Genomic DNA, 20,735 nt, shown 5'->3' on the forward strand with positions numbered 1-20,735 from the left:
TGGACTCGATTCTGGATTAGTGCCTCAGTTCTCAGGATCCCTATCTTAAACTCTTTCAATCTCCACTAGGCAACAGTGCTGTGTGACATTGTTGTTCTATATTGCATGAAGAAGAGGTACTACTATCGGGAGAAGAAATACAAATATGTGGAGGATTATGAACTGGTAAGCATCAATGAAGGCAAGGTAAAGGCAAAATTGCTTCCTCCTCTGACTCCACAGACATTCTGAAACAGGATGTAGAAAGTTCACATCAAATGGGGATTTTGAACCACAGTTCTAAGGAAACTTTATCTTCATCAGAGAAGCTAATTTCTACATCAAAGCTGTTGCAGGGAAGAGCACTAGAAACAAATATTATGTTTCCTGGGTAACCACTATTGGAGAGGAAAATATATGTTCAAGAATTTGTCATGCTCCTACTGCACCTCCTTTTTGGGTTGCAGTCATTGGCATTTACCTCCTAAGAGCTGTAGGGAACAGCCCTGTTCCCATCAAATCCTTCCTTCTTGGCTTTTGGGATTCCTGCAGTTGTGAGAAAACTCATTCAATGGGTTGGTATTTTCTGAGACCAATGTGCTGACAGCCACAGTTACAGCTCCCTCCAGGAATCAAATGATCTGTTTAGTCAGTAGGATTTATTTGGTTGCTTAACTAGTGCTGAGGACAGAGCTCAGCCCTTCAGCCCTCGGCTTGGTGGGAAGTGTGGCTGCAGAGGGCAGATTTCTCATTCAGAACACCTCATGCCACTGGAAAAGTAACAGGAAGTAGCTTGCCTGGGCAAAGGATTTTATGTGTTTGGAAGGGGAAGAAAGAAGAGTTTCTGGCAGAGAACTGTAATGTCTGATCCTTGCAGGGAGTTGGTGAGACATATGGAACAGACTCTTGAGTCCTGGTGCTCCAGAACCAACTGCTGCTCTAAATCACTGCTGGGAACATTTCTTGACCCTGCCCTGAGACCTCTTTGTTGGAAGGAAGTGGGAACCACACTGAGAAAGGGACAATCTTTACTACTCTTTACTGCTTGGGAGCCAGTCCCAGGGAGAAGAACTGGGTCTGCTCCTTGTCTGCTCTTTCCAGGTTATTTGCACTAAACACAGGGAAAATTGTACTTTATGCCAGACCTCCACACTGGGTGAGCCTGAGACAGAGACAGCTCTGGCATTATCATTTTGCCAGTCCTGCCAGATTCTTCCTTAGAGTGAACATGGCCACTGCCAGGAGGTGCCTGACCTTGGGACAGCAGCTCCTTGCTGTTGTCATTTCTCTTTCCCTGAAGGATTGTGAAGATTAGCTGAGCCTGTACCTACTATCGAATTGGGGTCTCCAAGCTCCAATGGCCACAGATCAAGATAAAGCAGAGTCTGGCTCTTGTGCTATGATAAATGGCTTACTGGTTACAGAACTTTTTTTTCTGTTTTGTCTAATTTTTATGTTATTACTTTAAAATTTACTTTAATAAAATACTACCTTTCCTCAGCCCTCTTAAGTTCTGCAAGCTGGGTTTTGATTGTTCATTTCTCCTCACATACAAAGTGTTAGTGGAGGGCTATCAAAGCCAGGGCTCTGTGGGTTTTGCTTCTTCATTCTCTCAGCAGAAGTGCTGCTGCTACTACAGCTGCTCTGCCTTGATTCTCCTGACACCTTGTCCATGTCTGTTGCTTTAAACCCTCTCCAAGGGAAAAGACTTGTAAGCCACAGGCCAAGATCTTAAGGTCTTTATCTGAGTGCTGGTACCAACTGCTTGGAAGAACAGATCTATTATTCCCTGGCACACCTCTTGTGCTTTTCTCCACCACACCAACCCTGCGTCTTGGCTGGTGCATTTAATGCAGTTTACACAATCTGATTGAAGTGGATTTGTTGCCTTTATATTCACATGGCCTTTAGCACCTCTAGTGATCATATTGACTCACAAAGTCCAGGTCTTCCCTTCTCTGAACCTTTTCTGGTGTTACTGAGCCCCAGGATCTATTCCTCCAGCATTCTGGCTGCCTTTCTCCAGCAGCACAGTGGGTAAAACACAGCATTATCATTTTGTTTTATTCTTTATGTGCCTGCTGCTGTCGAGCACTAAGTTGTGTCCCAGCTGAAAGGGTGCCCTTCCAAGGGCACTCCAGTCTGTGCATGTGAAAGCTCAGTTTGGATTGCTTGAGCTGCTGTGGTCCCATCCTAGCCCAAGGTCCCCAGTAATGGTAGAGCACCAGACTTCACTAACACAGGAGACTGCTTTTAGGTTCCTCTTCCAACAACCAAACTCTCACAGCTTGATAAAGACCACTCAAACAAAATAATGGTTCCACTTGATCAACTAACTCTGGGTTTGGTTGCATGTCATTTATTTCAATTTGTACAGTGAAGCTTGAACACCTGTATGGAAAAACACTTAGTTGTTGGTTTATTCTTTCTTCTTAGGTAATATAATTTAAAAGTGATAAATACACAGTATTTAAACTTGATACACCTGATAAAGTTAAATGCATAATAAAGGGGTAGGAGTGAAACACAAGCCTTGGTCATTAAACAAACAGTATAAAAATCAGGAATAATTCCAGACCTTAGAAAAGAAACAGATCAATTGCCTGATAGGTAAGAGGGGACCACCATTGAAAACTACTCAGATAAGAGGCCTGGTTTCCCCTTAGCACTTTTCTGTGTGCTTTCAGAGCCAAAAAGGCTTAGTACCCAGCAATAAGCCCACAGTCAGCACCGGGCTTGCTTGGAAGGAAAGGGAGTTGGGGAAATCAAGCTATCGCCCAGTTCCAAGGCACAAGCAAAATGTTCACTTCACTATAAGGAGAAAGCCAGCAGTACTACTAAGGAACAGCAGCTGGGGAACTGAGCAGGTTTATATACACAGTACAGCTTCTCTAACAGGTCATGCATTTAGAGAGATCTCCCTCGCACGGCCATGCTTTATGCTTTCAACAGAGCTGACCAACCAGAAAAATCCACATTGCGTTTCTTTCCGAAATGTGCATTCGGCTGCAGCCCCACCAGAGCCTGCACTGAGGGACACTCGGTTTGGAGAGCACCTTGGGGAAGTGCTGAGTTTAGCATCCTTTAGAACCAAGCCCGTGCAGGCAGTCAGACACTGATCAGTGGGAGTATCTGAGGCCCAGAGACTGGCTGGGCACTGGGGAGCTGGTACAGCTGTTGAGAAGCTGCGTTACACCTGGCAGACCAGTTGGGTCAATGTAAACTGTCTCACCTGACAAATCACAACCAGGGATGGGCAGCACAGAGATCTCTACAACACACCTCTAGCAAACACACCACACACACACTACTATGCACCGCCTACAAAGAATTGGATCCCCTAGCTTTTTACATTTTTTTTTGGCAGATCAAGTCCATTTGCAGGGTTAGAGAACCAGGCTGCCCATTCACACACATTTCCACAATGAAAAGTCCTGTGTAGGGGGAGCAGGCAGCTGCAATAGTGCTGGCCCCCAAATTACCTGTTTGGTTTTCCCATAGCTGAAGCTGCAGGGCTTTGGCATAGCCTTGGACTAAAATGGGAGGAAAACAGTGCATGTCTTATGGCTCCAAACTCCATAGTATTGCTCCTAAACCACCAACTGTCCTCACTGGCTTTGGAGAGAGGCCAGCAGCACAATGCTTCCAGAATAAATTGCAATTTAGGGGGAACATCGCTTCAAGTGATTGAAAAATGTAAGGGACAGTTTGGGTAGGCATCTGCACCCTTGCTAATGCTGTCCTGGCTTTAAGAAAAACCAGTCTTAACCAGGAATTACCAGGCCAGGTCTGACTGCAGTGGGGCCAAGGACCTCGGCACGCTGCTGCTTGTGCTGTCCAGGATAAAATAAAGGAAGACAAGGGAACGGTCACTTTTTAAAGGCAGGGCATTCATGGCCAGGGTTAACAGGCAGAGACCTTACCATTAATCAAGACACTTGGCAGTCTCCTAGTGCCTTCTTCCTGAGGGCAAAGAATTACACCTTTTCAGTCCCTCACAAGCTTGGGAGACTCAAATCCTCCTTCTCTGTCAGGTACCTCGAATGCCTCATTCAAGGTCACACGACCACATCAGACTGAGAAAGGAAAAAAATCAGACCTTTTCCTCCCTAGTCCCATGCTCCATCCACAAAACAACTGTACTTACCGTGACCCCTTTCCTCAGGCAAACCCTGGCTCCTTGTTCTCCAGCTTTGTCCGAGCACAGAGAACTTGGGAAAGTGAGTCTGGACACCAAAGTCTCTCCCACCACATGGCAGATTATTATTTTGTACAAGCACCACAAATAATCAGAGTAATCTGACTGAAGGTGAAAGAGCTCTTCGTAAGAAACAATCCATTAACTAGATATACACTTAATTTACTAACAAGCCTCTGATCCATAGGCATTCACAAACTACTGGTAACAAACTTGCAAAAAATACATAGCATTGGCCCCAGAATCCAGATTAAGTGTTTGGAAAACAAATGTTTCTTTGAAAATTACTAGCTAATCATTAAGATCTTAAATTCTAAGCAAGCCCTAAGTCTATACTTAAAAACCAGCATAAGTTGTATTATTTTTACTTGTAGTAAACCATGTAATGTACATGGAAGTGAAGGATTTTACCCTGAATTTTATATTTTATAGTATATCTACCTAGATCAAGTAAAATATTTAGAAACAAATTGTTAGTGCTTCTTCTGTTGTTTAAAACATTCTAAACACCACCTTTCACTCATATTTCTGCAGCAAAAATAGTTCAAACTGAACTTAAGCCCTTAAATACCTTTTCCTTTCATACACTGAATACCTAACTTACCAAGTCCTGGTCACACCAAGGCCTCTGGAAGGGTGTTAATTACCTGAGGAGGTAATTAACCTCACTTTTTGAACGTCCTGAAGATGCTGTTTCACACAACTTGGCTCACAAAGGTAGGCATTCTTTGAAAAGCTGAACAGGTGGGTTTTTGCTTTGTTCCCATGCAGTTAAAAAGGTGTCAATTAAAAACAAACCAGAACGACAAGAAATAGATGCAACAACATTCCTGGTAGGTCGTGAACTCTCAAAGTGCACACGTGTGGTTGGTTTTACTGCTGTGTATGCCACTTGGCAAAAGCTTCACCCTTCTGCACGTGCCCACAGCCACGCCATGGGCATCGTGCCCCTGCAACGCTGGCGTCAGTCCCTGCAAATTATTTGGCATTAAAACCAGCTAAAAGCAGTTCCAAATGCATTTTCCTTTGGCTGCTGTGGGTTTTGTTTTGCAAAGCCCTGTTGCTGCTCATCACCACCGCTCACCTCTCCGCTGTCCGCCAGCGCCTCTCCCACCAGAAGTCAGCAGTCCAAGTGCTCAGAGATGCTCCATGTTTATGGCAAATAATCAGATGCCTGATAAGGTGTGATAACATGCTGCTATGTGAGCTCTACATCCAGCATTGTACTGAGATAGCGCCATGTCATGCTGTGTTTGCTCCAGGCTCTGGTCACCTCATCCCCAGTGCACGCTTGGTGACGTGCCCTGGATTGAGCTGCTCCACAGAACCTTAAAGTCCAGGTTCAAGAAAGAAGCTGCTCCTCTCCCACGTTGGGCAAGTCATTGCATTTCAGGTTATCTTCACTGCCTTGTTTCCTGTTTTCAAAGGAAATAAAACAGCTGCTGAGTGACTCAGAAAAAGGGAAAGGAGGCCATGAGACACCAGTTTCTGCCCCTTCCCTGCCATGGGATCTTTTGGACGCTGAGCATGTGTCATCTCTCCCCATGTAACAGGCTGGAAGTGCCATAAAAAGATGTTTTTCATCTCATCAGAACAGCAGGATATTCCATGCCACAAAAATCACATAAAGCAGTTACAGATCAGACAGGTGGGGTGTGAATGTTGCAGTAATGTCCCCTATGAAAGTTTCAAAGCCCAACTATTTAATTTCTCCTCCAGGGCATCAGAAAAAGCTGCAAATGTCTTTTTGGGGCCGAGGTGAGGTGATGACACTTACGGCAGCAGGTTCCCAGAGGAAGACAATGACCGCTCCTCCCTCTTGCTCCCCTCAAACGGGTTCCCAAAGGATCGCTTCCGGATCATTGTTTTAACCAAGATCTGCAAAACCAGAATGCAGTTCATTGGGGTGCTTTTCCTTCATTCAAGAGCAACAGCAACATCCAACTTGCATGCCCAAGTAATTAAAAAAACTAGTGAAAACAGGCCAAAGTTCTCTATTAATAGAAATCAGAAGGAAGCATCTTTGCAAGTCTCCAGCTGCTTAATACAGGGGCTGTATCCTCATCTGAAACCCTTGCAGGTGAGAGCCACACTAGGTATAAGAGGCTGGAAAGGAAAGCAAAGCCAAATCTGAGAGGTTTCTTTCCTCTCCAGAAGTAGGTTTTACTGATTACTGCATCCAGTACCTGCAAATTCCGAGTTCTCCATGATTACCTGGCAAAATAATTCACTGGAAAGGGAGAGGGGAAGGAACTGGCACAATTTTACCTTAATGTTAATCTGAAACCAGACTGAAAGCTGGCCATTTGTCCAGCTTTGGCTGCAAAACACAAAGATACCAATCAGAGACTGGTGGGAACAGAGACGTGTCAGGATTCTTCCCTGGCATCCCCCAGCTTGTTTTGCTGGTGGGAGCAGAAATCAAGGTGAGCAGCACTGGACCCTGCCTCAGCAGGGGCATCCCTGAGAGCCCCTGACTCCATTCGATGTTGCTTCTCATCCCTCTGTGCCTCATTTATCTGCTCACCAGGGCACACAGAGAGACGTTCTGTGTCTGAAGGCGAGGGTGTTTTAAGAGTCAAAGCCACGTGAGTGAATCTCATACTGGAGCGTCAATGCCTGCACTTGGCTGCACAAAGATCAGGCACCAGAGGGTAATTTTGAAGATCAAATGCAAATGTGAAAATACCACATTTGCCTGGAGGCAGTGTGTTATCTAACAGTCAAAGAGGTGCAGTAAAATCTGATTTGCCTTGAGCTGTACTGAACACACCTGGGTTTCAACAGGGCTGGGAGCACTGATCAAGTCCCCTCTGAACAGGAAAAAGGGGGTAAACCCTTCATCAATGGTGATGTCTTTAGAGCAACATCTGCTTTTTCAGCCTGAGCAGCACAAGGTGCATTTGCATGTTCACACATTTGTGGCCAGTCTGCAGGGCATCCGAAAGGGAGAGAGCTCCAGAAATTAGGCCAGATGTGGTCACAGCTATGAGATGGAAAAGGGGCTTCAAAGGGAAACCTGTTCTTCAAAAAAATCACAGCCTGTGTGCCTACAGGCAGATAACACCAGGCCAGGGAACTGTGAATGGTTGCTCGCTGCTTCTCCTAACACAAGGGCTGGTGGCACCCAAAGAAATCATTAGGTTCAAAACCACAAAGGATTTCACTTTCTACACAGGACAGGGTTACAATGTGGTTCTCACCACCACAGTGGGTTGCAGAGAATAAAAATATGAGCTTGAAAAGAGATGAGATGAAGTCACCAAGAATAGCTCCAGGCGGGGGCTGATGCACGTCGTGGCCCAGATAAGATCTCCATCCCGGGAACCTCCCAAAGCCCCTCTGGCTGGACAGGCAGAACAGGGCAGGAGCTCCTTGTGCCTGGCCAAAATACCTGCTTCTGGCCACAGGCAGGTTCTGGACCAGATGCTCTTTTGCCTTGAGCAAATACAGTGATATTTAGGCAGCCAGACGAAGCGTGAAGACCATCAACCCAATGACAGTTACCTTTGAAACTGCTCTAAAATATTCCCCTGCGCTGTGGGGTATGGCCATGTCCAGTGAGCTGCTGAGACTCTGAGACACCCAAGTGTCTTGCAGCACTTGTTTCCGAGAGAGGGAAGGTCTTTGCTCTAATCCTGCCCAATGCTTTTGCCCTTCAGCAGTGAACTCCAGCTGCTCTGGGCCACCCCAGCAGGCAGCGTGGACCCCACTGTGCATCCACAGGCCATCAACTCCTTTGTACTCACCACGGTGGCCAGGCTGGGGATGTGCTTGACTGAATTCTCCACTTCCTCCTCCGTCACCTCGACGAGGGTGCAGTTCTCATCCTCTGTGGGCAGCAGCTCCGCTCCGTTCTTGGTGACCCAAGGGTGCAACTTCAATTAATAACACAGCCTGTCAGGAGCGATTTCCTCTTTTTCATAAGTCAAACAACACAAGCCTGGCAAACGCATCTCCTTGTCCAAGCTGTGGCCCCTACGTGCTCCTGAAATGCCAGGGAGCAAGGCAGGGCTGTGCCACGTCACTGGTGAGCCAGCTAACCTGGGTGCCAGCAGGCACTGCACAGGCCGGAGCAGAAAATGCCGTGGTGTGGCTCATCCAGAGCCAGAGCTGGCCCCAGCTACACAACCAAGCCATAACCTTGGTGACCTACAGCACTGGGCATCTCTGAGCTTTAGGGAAGGAGACCTATCTTCACTCTCATCTTATGGATGAGACAGCACCAGGAGGCAGGAGAGATTTATTCCAGTCCACACATATGAGCAGCAGTGATGGGGAGACCCACCGAGCCCTCGTCCTGGACCTGGTTTAATCCATGACTGAAGGCAGAACTCCTGTTTCTCCTTGCCCACACACCTGGTGACTTGGTCGGCTGCAGGAGGAGCACAAAAGGTTCCGCAATTCCCCCGCAATCCTTTCCCCCTACCTTGGTCTCCATTCTCTCAGCTTCTCGCCCCTTCCAGGCTCCCGCAGGGGCGAAGGACCAGAAATCTCCTGCGAAAGGCTGTTGCACAGTACTTTCCTGGTAGCAGAGGAAATACTGTACTCAGGGGATTTCCTTTTGCCTGCAACTTCTATAGGCACCAAAGGTCCCAAAGCTGAGCAGGTCCCGGAGCAGGGGAAGGAGCTGGGACTTACCTGCCCAGGGGCCCTGGGCACAGGGGGAGGACCTAGCCTGGCGCGATCAAACTGACTCCCAAAAAAAGATGAGCAAGGAGAACCCAACAGAAGTGAAGCCACAGCCAGCACCAGGAAGCTGGGTCAGTACCTTGATTTCTGGGACTGAAATCCTAGATTCAGGGTTTTTATCCAACATCCGTGTAATCAAATCCTTCAAGAAGTCTGTAACTTCTGGCCTGTGGAAAGAAGAAGGGAGAGATGAGATGGGGAAAGAGATGGGTGCTGCCTCTGTTCTTCACCTCAGTGCCAGCTACTATGAGCCTTCTGGGCAGAGGGGCTGGACTCCAGCCCCAACAGGGAGGGGGAGGCAGCTCTGGGTCCTTGTACACCTCCTCCTCTCCAAACCCCCAGGAAAATCAAAATATTCCCTTTTGAGGCAATGTGAAGTGTGATCCCACATTTACAGGGCAGGGAGACACCAACTCAAAGCCTGAATTTTGCAAAACAACAGAAGAGCAGGGCCAGCCCTACCAGGGCAGTGCTTGAGAAACAACTCAAATGAGCTGTAAAATAAGGATTGATGGGTTGTTTTTGTTTTTGAGTACTTACTGGTCTGGGAACTCCAACGTTTGGGTCTTGATTTTATTGTGTAAACTCAAGATCCTTTCATCCATAAAAGGGCACTACCACAAAGAAAAAGAGCAATGAGGAAAGCAACAATTTTTGTTAAGAGGCAGCAGTGAGGCAGCCAGAGGAGCATCAGGATCTCATAGGATATGAAGGAGAGCAAAGATCCAGTTACAGGGAAATTCCAGAAGATTTCCAATTATATCAATGTCTAATTCTAAACTCAATGAAAAACACATTTAACCAAAAATTACCAATTACTAAAAGAACTCCTTTCCTAAAAAATCTGTCCAAAACCAAAATTTTTTCCACTGGGGAAGAAGTGAAGCCCAGCCCTTTTGGCTGCACCCATCCCAGGGACAGGCAAAGGTTTGCCATTTCCATCCACACATCCTCATCTCAACTCAACAGGGACACAAGGTGCCAGTCCCACTGCTTACCTGGAACATGGGAGATACAAACAAACACCAACAGCACTGAAAAATCGATCTCATTACCTGCCCAAACACGAAGCAGTACAGTGTGATCCCCATGGCCCAGACATCCAAAGCCTGCAGAGTGAAGAAAGCACAGTTAAATCTACAGCAAGATTTCTGTTTGTGCAAGGTTAGTCCAGGACCATTCAAATTGCTATTAAATACCTTTCCAGAGAAGATTTTCCTGGTTTCTGAGAGAGTCTCTGGGGCCATGAAGGCAGGAGTGCCCACTGTGTTGGTTAAAAGGGCATCAGCTCCCTTGAACTCGTTGCTCACTCCGAAGTCAGCAATCTTGACGTGCCCATCTTCCCCCACAAGGAGGTTGGAAGGTTTAATATCCCGATGGATTATCTTCTGATAGTGCACTGCAGCCAGAGGGACAATGAGTGGTGCAGCAGCAGCACTGGTTTGCAGCAAAGGAGCCACGAGGGCTCCGTGTGGCTCTTTCTGCTAACACCACAACCAGCCCCAGCTTTAAAAGCCCCTGTGCAGCATGAGCCACCAGAAATGGCACCGTACACCAGCAGAAAGGCCAGCTGCAGGTGTTAAGAAAAAAGAACAAAAATAAGAAAGCCCATCCTTTTTCAGAGACACTTACAGTATTCAATGCCCTTGATCAGATCCTGGAAGTAAAACCGAGCCTGGTCCTCACTGAGAGGTTTCAAGGTTGGGATTTCCATCACAGGGCTGTGAAGGCAACAGAGAACAGAGTTCATTCCCCACCTGGATGTGCTGAAACAGGGACCGAAGGCTTTGTCACTGGCTGTTGAGAGCACACAACCCCAAACACAGGCACACAGTACACAGGGTGTACTCAGCTGTAACCAGGCCAGGGAAATGCTACACAGACCTCAAGCCCCAACCATGAAACTTCCCATCACCTCTGCAACCCATTCCCACGTTGGATGGCCAAGCTCTGCCACCCACAAACCCATCTCATGTTCAAGTGTTAGAAGGATTAAATCTGGAATTCAGTACTCACCCCTGCTTCACCAGCTCAAACACTGCAACACAAAAGAGAAGGTGATTACAGATCACTTACAGGGTATGGCTCCTACGAGCATAGCCTCAGCACAAAAGCAATTATTTTAATGACAAAAATTCTAAAAATAATATGTTATTTTTAAAAAAGAGATGCTGTCTTATGCAAGGCACGTGGCATTTGGGTTGCTCCCGTTTTCAGTTAAGGGGATGCTGCCAACTATCTTCTCAGTGTTGCAGCTTCAGCAACGTGAAGTGTCCTCCATGGCACACAGAACCCCTTGGTTTTGTTTGCCACCAAAAAGGCTGAGCCCACACCCTGGGCAAACCTCAGCACTTGGCCATGAAGGCATCACATGCTCCTCCACTAGTACAGGCTGAACATAAATTATAGAAAAAAAAGCCTTCTTTAAAAGTTGTGTATTAACAACAACTGCAGTCTGCCAGGCAGGTTGGGATGTGGCTCATTTGTACCTTGGATAATTAGCTCGTGCCTTTTTCCCAAAGCCAGAGAAATAAAACTGCTTTCTATCATTCCAGCTTCAAAGCTGAGAACATCAGTGCTGGTGCCTCTCATGGCAAAGCATGCCCTGGTGTCAAATTAATGCCAATAAAGTGCTATAAACACTCTTATCTCTGTTCACAACCCAGACTGCATCTCATTTGCTCCTCTAGCACATCAGGCTATACCCACAGTGGAGGAGAGACCCGGCCCTGCACACAGAGCTGCTCCAAAACACAGTGGGAATCTTTTCCCCATCCCTCTGATAACCCCAGGGCAGTGGGCAGTTACCCATGTACAGGTGATCCTCACTGGGGTCATCCAGGACCTGCCGAAAGAAGCAAAAAGGCAATTAAACAGTACCATGAAAGCCTTGCAAATTAAGCATTGTGATATTTTATTTAACAGCCATGTCAGTTCTGCACCATCTGCACCATCAGCACGGTCTGCTCATCTCTGAGCTTCTACCCACTAGAGTAGGGAAAAAGAGGACAGAGATGTAGCTGTACTTCAAGGAAGCAAATATTTAAAACACACAGGAAGCATCATCTGACTCATGAGCCAAATAAACTCCAGCCTGCACAACCTTAATTCCCAATTTTTTGACTGTTTCATACAGGCAGTGGGTGGAGGGCAAGGCAGCTACACTGTTGAACTCACAGAAACACCAGTTCTTCCCCAAAACCTGTCTCAGCGCTTGTTTCCTCCACAGAAGAAACATTTTTCTGCATTTCTCTTTCTGAGCAGGGAAGAAAATATCTTTTGGGAGGTGAGAATAAAAAACCTTCTAAACTAAGAAAAACACAAAATTCTCCCAAAGTCAGGACCTGCCCTTGCTCCCTTCTGGTGTCACTCCCCTTCACCCAGCCCATCCCTGCAGCATTCAGGCTCCGTCACGCTCAAGGATAAGTTTTGGAAAGAGGCCAGCACTTACCTCCACCAGCTTCACCACGTTGGGGTGGTCCAGCTTCTTCAGGATGGCAATCTCCTGGTAGACCTGTTCGATGGGCCCTCTGGGCTGCAGGCAGCCCTCGGGAGCAGCTTTGGCCCCGCGGGGCGGCGGGCGGCCTGTGGGAAAGGCGAAGATATGTCCAGGTGGGAACAATCCCCCAGGATCCCCAAAATATCCCCCACCCTAAAGGCTTTCTGCCACTTACGGGGGAAGCCCGCCTGTCTCATCAGCTTCTTTTTTGAGAGAACCTTCATTGCCTACAAGAGGGGAACAAATGTGGAATTTGGGGCAAGTCAAGGGTAAAATGTGGCTGATGGGAAGGGGCAGGGAGTCGGCAGAAGGGATCCATCCCCCTCCCACCTGCCCCACTGCAGGCTCCAGGGCTGTGTGGTACTCACATAGTAGGTGTTATCATCCTCGTTGTAGGCCAGCTTCACCACCCCATAGGAGCCCTGGAGAGGGGCACAGCCATGGGGCACAAGTTAGGGACCATCCAGAAAACCCACATCACCAAACCAGGCTCTGGGCTCCTCCGCAAACCCACCCCACAGGGATCACAGAGCTGGTGGGCGATGCTGGGATGAGCAGGGGGGTGTGCAGTCTGACATCACACTGACAGCAAAGAAAAGCTTCAAATGCCCCATTGTGTGGGAGGGAGGGGGAAGGGGGAAAATTAGTAATAATTTTTAAAATATACAATTCAACTGGCAGCACTCAGAACAGAACAGCGAGCAACAAAGAGCTGCCGTGGCGAGTGGCTGGACTTGCTCCCATTCTGGAGCATTCTCGTGACTGGAAAGTGAAAGCAAGCCTGACACCCTCCCAAACCAAAACCCCTCATCCCACCCCAAACCCAATATTCACCTTCCCGATCTCATCCTTCAGCTTGTACTGGTTGAGCTGCACACAGTCCTGTGGGGAGAGAGCAGGGAGATTTGGCATGAGCCACAAAACTGCTCACATTTGCTCTTCTCCTTTTAAATCTCCTGCAAAACTTTCTCTGCAAACTCACACCCCATCCTCCTCTGCCCAAGCACCTGCGTGGGGCTGGGCAGCTTTGATTCATGAGCCACAAAACCACCCACCAAGCCACACGTTGGTGTGTTTATAGAGGACTAATTGCAAATGTTAACGGCTGGGCAGGCGAGATCCTGTCCTGTCCACTCGTGTGGAACGAGAGTGGCAGACAGGGAGAGCCCTGAGGGGTTTAATGCTGGCGACCTGGTGCCGAGTAATTTTATTTCTTCTGGGCAAAGCAGCCACTTGCTGCCTGTTTTCTGTCAGGCTGGGGGCAGGCAGGCCTGTTTTCCCTTTAGATCTCAGTGAACTTCTCTGTTTTTTTATTTTTAAGGAGTAAAGAAAGAAACTTGCGCTACACCCTGGCTTCCATCAAACACAGCCATGAGAGCTGGTGGCATCAGCAAAAGGCAAGAGAACCAGTGAGTTGGGGTCTCACCTCCCTGAGGGCTCTCCCCATGGCCCAGGATGTCCCAGGGCCCCCTGCCACACACCTGCAGACAAGCCGCGGGGGTGTATCCCAAAAAAAAAACAAGCGAGAAGAAATGCCACGGTGGAAAAATCCAGGCAGATGCGGGCAGGAGAACTGCAGGAGCAATGTTCATCCCCCTCACCTGCAACGTCCATCCCCCTCACCTGCAATCCTGTGATGGACACACGGTTGGACTCCACCGTCGGCCGCCGCGGCAGCCGTGGGGAGGAGTGCGGGGACGTCACTGGGGAGTAGGGGAGGGAGGGGTAGATGAAGCGTTGGGTGGCACCGTCGCCGTGCCCGGGCGAGCGGGCAGGCTGCGGCCGCTCCTGCAGGGACAGCTTGCGGCCGGAGAGGTGCAGCTTCCGGCCATCCCCGAAGCCCTCAGTGCCGGGCACGTCCATCTCCTCCTCGCTCGCGCTCCCCGCGGCGTCGTGCTCGGTCACCACGATGAGCGAGGCCATGCTGGTGTGGCCGGGGCTCAGCGCCGGGGGGTCCCGCAGTGCCGTGGGGGCTCGGCGGCCGCAGCCTCCGGCGCAGCAGAGGGGCCGTGGGGCGGGCGGGCTGCTGGGGACGCGTGGCGGCGTGGAGGGACCGATGGCCTCATCCTGGCCATGCTGTGGTGGGGAGATGTGCCTGCAAACACAGAGTGGGTCGGCCAGGCTCTCCGGAAAGCGGGATTTCCTGCTGCTCATTGTGCTACAGATTGATTTATTCATTCCACAGGGAATGGTGAAGCCAAGGGAAGAAGTGCAGGATGTCACCAGGATGCACAACCACCCTGCCATGGGACAGACCCCAGGACAGAGTCAGCCTCAACCCCAGGGCTGCCACCACTGCTCCTTCCACCCTTTTTATTCAAACACCTCCAGGGAATAACAACTCCATCATCTCCACTATGGAAATACTCCAAAGGGGTTATTTTAAAGGGGCAGGATAAAGAATTGCGCTATACCGGCATAAATACCACTGAGTTCCCTACTTTACTGCTCAAAGTGGGCACATCTCTGCCAAGTCCCCCCAAACCAGTTCAGGGACACAGGGACCCACTTACCAAGCATGGGGTGCAGGACCAGCCCCCTGGCTCACTGCTTCGTCCCCGTCATTGCCAGTGATTTCTCTTCCTCACCCTGTGGCCTTTTGTGCAAAACTCAGGTACCCAAACCTTGAGATAAATGAGAAAACTGTTAGCAACAAAAAATTAAAAAAAAAATCAAATAATTAAGTGATAATTAAAAAAGAGGAGAAAATTATGTTAATTCACACACGCCAGGCATTCCACAGCACCTGGGGCTGTTCAGTGGTTGGCTGGCTGTAACCATCACTCTTCCCTACCCCAACACTGGTGCTGTTTTTAATTTCTAGGTTAACAAGTTGCCACAGAAGGAAGTGAAAAAAATATCCTGAAACAACCAGCCCAGAAGCAGGAACAGGGTTTGAGGCGTTTTTCTGCCTGGTTCCCACACCTCAACGAGGCGGCCGGTTAAAATTAGCTCCACTCATCTCCATTGAAGTTTCCATGCTGCACCCGCAGCACAACCACTCTGAATCAGCCCAGCAGAAATTATGGGTCAAGTACAGAAATCAAATCGTCTCCCCCTGTCCTCGAGGCTTCACAATGGCCTAATTGCTGTTTTCAACACTGATCTATAAACCAGAGCTTTTGTGCCCAAGTGGGATCGGCCTGGAGCTGAAGCCAACGCGGCACCGCTCGCTGCTCCGAGGCATGGAGAAGCACAGGGATGGGGAGGCTATAAATAAGCCAATGAACAGCAATGAGGACAAACTATTCCAGAAATGCCGAGTTTCATGGGGCTGAATCCACTCCTGGACGGGGCTTTGCTGGATGAGAGAGCCAGGAGCCACCAGCCAAGTCAAATTCCCCCCGCAGTACTGCTGGCAGCCCACAGCAGCGTGTTTTAATGCACTCCCAAATGGATTAAAACAAACAGGCAGCCCACCCCCATTCATCCTGAATTCACAAGGATGCATCTCGAGGCCATTTGCCTGGCCTGTTTTGGGCACCCCTCCAGTGGGCACATATAAATAGCTGCCCTGAAGCCAGAGCCAATCCAGAATGCTGTGCCCTCTACCCTCACCGTGCTCTGCGGCCACACCAAAAAAGGCAGCTCATCGGGGCAGCCTTGGGATGAAACCACCCCAGGAACATCACTGTCCCCAGGAACAACACCAGTCCCCAGCGGTGCCACAGCACGGCTGGGCATCCCATCCTGCCCCCAGAGCATTGCCTACATCCCCATTTCCAAGGGTTCCTGATGAACTTTGCCAGGCTTGAGCAAAATTGAGTTATGAAGCCTCAGTCACACTTGAGAGCTGAGCGTGTCCCGGCTGGCGGGAGTTAATTGGCTTGACCAGGATAAACATATCAAGTCTGATTAATTCAAGCAGGCTTCCCCAGGCTCTAGAAACTAAAAGTCATCCAAGCCCCATCGTAGCATCATCTGAAGTGGGAAATCAGAGGAGTTTTCCCTCTGCGTGTGTGCAAAGGGTCAGAGGATGAGGGTTTTAAAAAATTGCCAAGATGGCACCTTGCCTGAGAGAAACCCAAAAGTGGGGTCACACTGTTGAACACAGCCCTGTTATCCTTAATAAGGAGGAGGAGGTGGAGAACAGCTGTATTCCCAGCCAGAGAGAAAAGTAAAATAGCTGAAACGAGGGCAGTAATCCCAAAGAGAGAAAATACAGCCTGGGGGCTTTGGCTTCACCAACCCATCCTGGCCCTTGCCTGGGGAAAAGCAGCACATTCTGGTATGAACTCCAGCAGATCCTTATGTAAAAGGGAGCAGCACATGCCCACAAAATCCTCAGGAAATATAACAGCCTGGTGTATAGGAATGATTTATCGGCACAGCTTTTGGCTGCAATCCATATATAACCCATAGCGGCTGCAGCAGGATTATCGAAGCAATCAGTCTCGCATCTAATTCAGCAAGGAGAGGGATATTAAAGCGAAAAGAGGTCTGTGAAACCCTGGCAGCAGCTCTCCCTCTCGCTCAGCGTCCACGTGGCTTGAGCGGAAGCGAATGGGAGTGGAATCAGCCCCCGAGAGGGTGAGGGATTTTCACAGCCCCTCGGGCCACCCCAGCTCTGCCGAGAGCGCGTGGGCCCTGCCTGGGCCCTGCTGGATGCGGCCACCTCCGGAGGGAACACGCTGGCCGATTCCAGGCGAGTGCAGAGGGTGACACCTTGCAGCCAGCACTGGCTGCAGGGATTTCAATCAGAGCATCTGCCTGCCCTTCCCTCCCCGGAGCTGTTTCTCTGCCCAGATGCAGGGGCCGCACACTCGCCTCCCCCACACCTGTGTCACTGTGGCAAGGCCAGACACAGTGTCAGGAGCAGACCTTCCCAAGGGAGTAAGACTTGGTGGCAGCTCGGCAGTGACCCCTCCATCCATCCTTCCATGGGGGTCAGCTCACAAATCGCAACTTGAGCTGTTTATAACAAAACTGAACTCAAGACACCGAAACCAGGGCTGATTTTACTTGCACAGATCCTCCCCTGCTACTTCTAGAGGTTGGTTAAAAGCCAAGCAGGGCCAGCCTGGGGCAGTTATTGGTCTCCCTGGGCACTGTCCAGTGGCTATTTCGCTTCCCCCGGTCATGGTCAGCAGTGGAAGTGCCCATGCCAAGAGTGGTGTCATCTGCAGCAACAGGGGCATCGATCACAGTTTCCCTTCCTACGGGTGAGCACAGACCTTGCCAGAAATATATTAGTCACTGTAGTATACAAAGACCATATGCATGCCCCACCTGACTTTTAATGGGAAAAAAAAAAATCTCTCAGGAGCTTCTCTAGAAGTCAGAGGACACCCAAATTTATGAGATACTGGAAACAGGCATCCATGCCCTGTCTAGGACAGGTCCCTCTGCTGAAGCAGAGAAGCTTTTTATCGCTCCCAGGGCAAATGGAAGAGCCTCCTGCAATGCCCGGCCCAGCCAACACAGAGTGGAAAGAATTGGGGGAAAAAAATACAAAGCCAGGCTGGTAACATTGTAGTGTCACAACATCCAGCAGCAAGTTTCAATAGGAGTCACAAAAACGTCTTTAGAAAGGTTTTTTTTTATAATTTTGAGGATACTGCCTAATACTGCTGAAGCAATATATAATGAGCATTCCAAAAGAGCATAAGCTTCAGAGATGGTGTTGAGCATGGGCCAGGATAAGCTCAGGGCACCTCCATCACCTTGTCCAGCACTGCCAAGCAACTCCCAGCTTTCCTGGAAACATCAGCTCCAGCCCACGATGCCCACAAGAGAGGAAACTAGAGCAGCTCTCCACTTTGCGAACACCACTTAAAAGACATTAGGGCAGCATTGAAAGCAAAGGCTCCTCCAAATTACCTCCCTGGAACAGCACTGGTCCCTCAGACACCCCTCACAGCACACTCAGGTATGGGCTTTGGGAGTTTGTTGGCTGTTTTTCCCAAGAGAAAGTGCTCATGGAGAGCCAGGACAAGGACAGGACTCCTTCTCCCAGGAGAGGGGCTGTCTCTGTGGGTGTGGGTCATGAAGGCAGCTCTGGTGCCCACAGCTGTCACACATCCTCTCCATCTTCTCTCCTGTCTCCCTGGCCCTGAGGACAACCTGGTCCTGTCCCCAGGGCTGGTTTCTGCCCCTGCAGCATTGCAGTCAGCCCACAGCTCCATCACACCAGCTTCCCGTGGTCATCTCACTTTGCTCTTGGTCTCGACTGTTATCTTCATGCTCCTGATGCTCTGTGCCGTGCACGTGGCTGCAGGGCTGCATCCCACCTCTAACCACGCTCTGTCACTCGCAGCAACCCAACCTGTGGCTTCTAATGAGACCCATCCCCTGTACACAGTCGCTCCACCAGCTCCATCCCCACTCTCACTCGTCCCTTGACCTTAAAAACCCCTCCTTTCCCCAACCCCATGGCCTATCTTTCCCGGGACCCCTGATCCCGGCCCTCAACCCCCGGACAGGAGCCCCGGGGGTCTGCGGGACACTCGCTGTGGCCACCCGGTCCCATCGCGGCGCCCGGGGTGCCGCCGCCCGCCGGCACCGCGGCACGTGTGGGGGCCGGCGGCAGCGGGATGTCCGCGGGGCCCGGGCGGCCACGGCGCGGGATGGGGAAACGACAGCACCGAGCCCGCACCGCGGGGGTGTCCGCACAGGCCGCCCGAGAGAGAGAGAGAGAGAGCCCCGTCCGGAGGCGATGCCGTGGGCCGCCCGCAGGGCAGCCCCAGCCGCGGCTCCATCCCCGGCTCGGCCGCCCCCGCCCGCCCGCTCCCTCCGGGCGCGGCTTTGTCTCCGCCACCGCGGGCGCATCCCCCGCCCGGGCCCGCCCGGCCTCCCCGCCCGTTCCCGCAGCACCGACCTGGCGGGGAGCGACCCCGGGACCCCGCAGCCCCCGCAGCCCCCGCCGCGCTGGGCCGGAGCGCCGCTGCCCGGCGCCGCCTTCGCTTTCGGTTCCGCTCCAGCGGCGGCAGCGAGGGAAGGAGGGAGGGAAGGAGGGAGGGAGCGATGGAAGGAGGGAGGGAGGGAGAGAGGGAGGCCCCGCTCCGCCCCGGGGAAGGGCAGGTTTCCCCCCGGGCAGCCGCATCCTGCCCGCCCTCCCCCCTTGTAAACCGCTGTTGCGGTGTGTTTTGTTCTTTTGTTTATTTACAAATTTTTTCCCCAGTGTTTTATTCCTCCCCGGGCCGCGTGGCCCCGCGTCACCTCCCCGCGGGATGCAGCGCGGAGCCCCGGCCGGTCCCGCTGCCGCTGGGGCTCCCCGCGTCCGCCTCGGAGGGACACGAACCGCGGCGTCCCCCGGCGCCGCTTCCTCCCCCTGCCCCCGTGCAAACACTGCGCTTCCAGCGTCAGGTCGGCTGGCGGCGAACCGGGTTACCCGCGCCAGTTCCCCCGCACGGAGCGGGGGATTGCCCAAATCATCACCTAAAGGGGAGGTTTGGAAAACAGTTGTTTGGAAATGCCACAGAGGCCACTACCAAAGAGTTCCCACTCAAGTTGCAGCTCTGTAGCGCTGAGACAGAGCTCACGGGCACGGCCTTTAACACCCCAGCTGACACCAGCCCTCGGCAAACATACCCCTTGCTTTGTTCGGTATTTGGGGTTTGTTTTTATTTCCATCCAGCACCATTTCTGCACCAAGCTCACCCCCGGTTTTCTTTTCATGAAGCAACAGCTTCAGCCTTTAGCAGATGCAAATGCCACAGCTGACCAAACCTTCTTCCTCATTTTACTTCAAGGCTCGTTTGTGGGCACCACTTTGACACTGTAGAGCTCCCCAGAGCAGAGCCACCTTTGCTCCTCCATGCCAGATTTGTCGATAAACACTGTATTCTGAACAGAATCTTGAAAGCCACTCTAAAAATCAGGTTTATGCACTTACCAGAACGCAGTAGGTGCTCTGAACATTTTAAGGATTAAACTCCTCGATGCTGGTTAAAACACAGCAGAGAGGGAATGAGCTATCACCAGCATTCCACAAAGCCGGGCTCCCCTTTGCTGTTGGAAACCTCCTTTTAAAATCAAGGCCCTGATGATCTGCCAACAGCCCCGATGCAGCACTAATTAATGGAATGTGTTAACTAACACCGGACTATTCTTGTCTCAACCACACCTTAGTGCTTCTCTCTTCCTCCTTACCTGGCCCAGCTCCAGCAGAACCAGGTTTAGCTCTGGTCTGTCAATGCCACAGTTAAATCTGCTGCTTCCAAGCAGGGTAGCTCCTGGGGTTTAATGATGCTCAGCTTTTCTATAGTCACCAGGTGACTGGCACCCACAGAAGGTTTACACTCACAGGAGTGCAATCACATCTGGCCTCAAATTCCACACTACAGCCAAAATGAAATTTTCTTCCAAAATGAGGATCTTATTGCTGGCAGTCAATGCCAGCACATCACATACTCAGTTATAGAATGG

The 20,735-nt window shown here is 50.5% G+C and overlaps 2 protein-coding genes across 8 annotated transcripts in view; one reads left to right on the forward strand and one right to left on the reverse strand.

Annotated features, from left to right (window-relative positions):
* P2RX4 (purinergic receptor P2X 4) overlaps positions 1-14,821 on the forward strand; it is a 33,566-nt gene extending 18,745 nt beyond the window's left edge. For 2 of the 6 annotated variants that reach the window (XM_053994278.1, XM_053994284.1), the window contains 2 exons: positions 70-165; positions 857-982. In XM_053994278.1, the coding sequence (XP_053850253.1) occupies positions 70-165; positions 857-889 (129 nt within the window). In that variant the 3' untranslated portion in view covers positions 890-982. Of the gene's footprint in view, positions 1-69; positions 232-856; positions 983-5,896; positions 5,972-13,689; positions 13,778-14,553 lie in introns of those variants that run through there. The other 4 variants (XM_053994279.1, XM_053994280.1, XM_053994281.1 and 1 more) reach the window with 4 other exon arrangements.
* On the reverse strand, positions 2,317-19,292 carry CAMKK2 (calcium/calmodulin dependent protein kinase kinase 2). 2 transcript variants are annotated; one of them, XM_053994287.1, is made up of 18 exons: positions 19,186-19,292; positions 14,882-14,992; positions 13,992-14,463; positions 13,203-13,250; positions 12,737-12,790; positions 12,544-12,595; positions 12,321-12,454; positions 11,678-11,714; positions 10,886-10,907; positions 10,502-10,590; positions 10,069-10,268; positions 9,925-9,978; positions 9,410-9,483; positions 8,949-9,036; positions 8,607-8,702; positions 7,927-8,055; positions 5,955-6,055; positions 2,317-5,592 (listed from the first exon to the last, which is right to left on the reverse strand). In XM_053994287.1, the coding sequence occupies exons 3-18, from the start codon at positions 14,289-14,291 to the stop codon at positions 5,520-5,522; spliced, it is 1,551 nt and encodes a 516-aa protein (XP_053850262.1). In that variant the 5' UTR covers positions 14,292-14,463; positions 14,882-14,992; positions 19,186-19,292; the 3' UTR covers positions 2,317-5,519. The 2 variants fall into 2 exon arrangements, with proteins under 2 accessions (XP_053850262.1, XP_053850263.1); XM_053994288.1 differs by lacking the exon at positions 8,607-8,702.
* Positions 19,293-20,735: the final 1,443 nt, after the last annotated feature.

Source organism: Vidua macroura, chromosome 18 (assembly GCF_024509145.1).
Source record: "Vidua macroura isolate BioBank_ID:100142 chromosome 18, ASM2450914v1, whole genome shotgun sequence".
Classification (NCBI taxonomy): domain Eukaryota; kingdom Metazoa; phylum Chordata; class Aves; order Passeriformes; family Viduidae; genus Vidua; species Vidua macroura.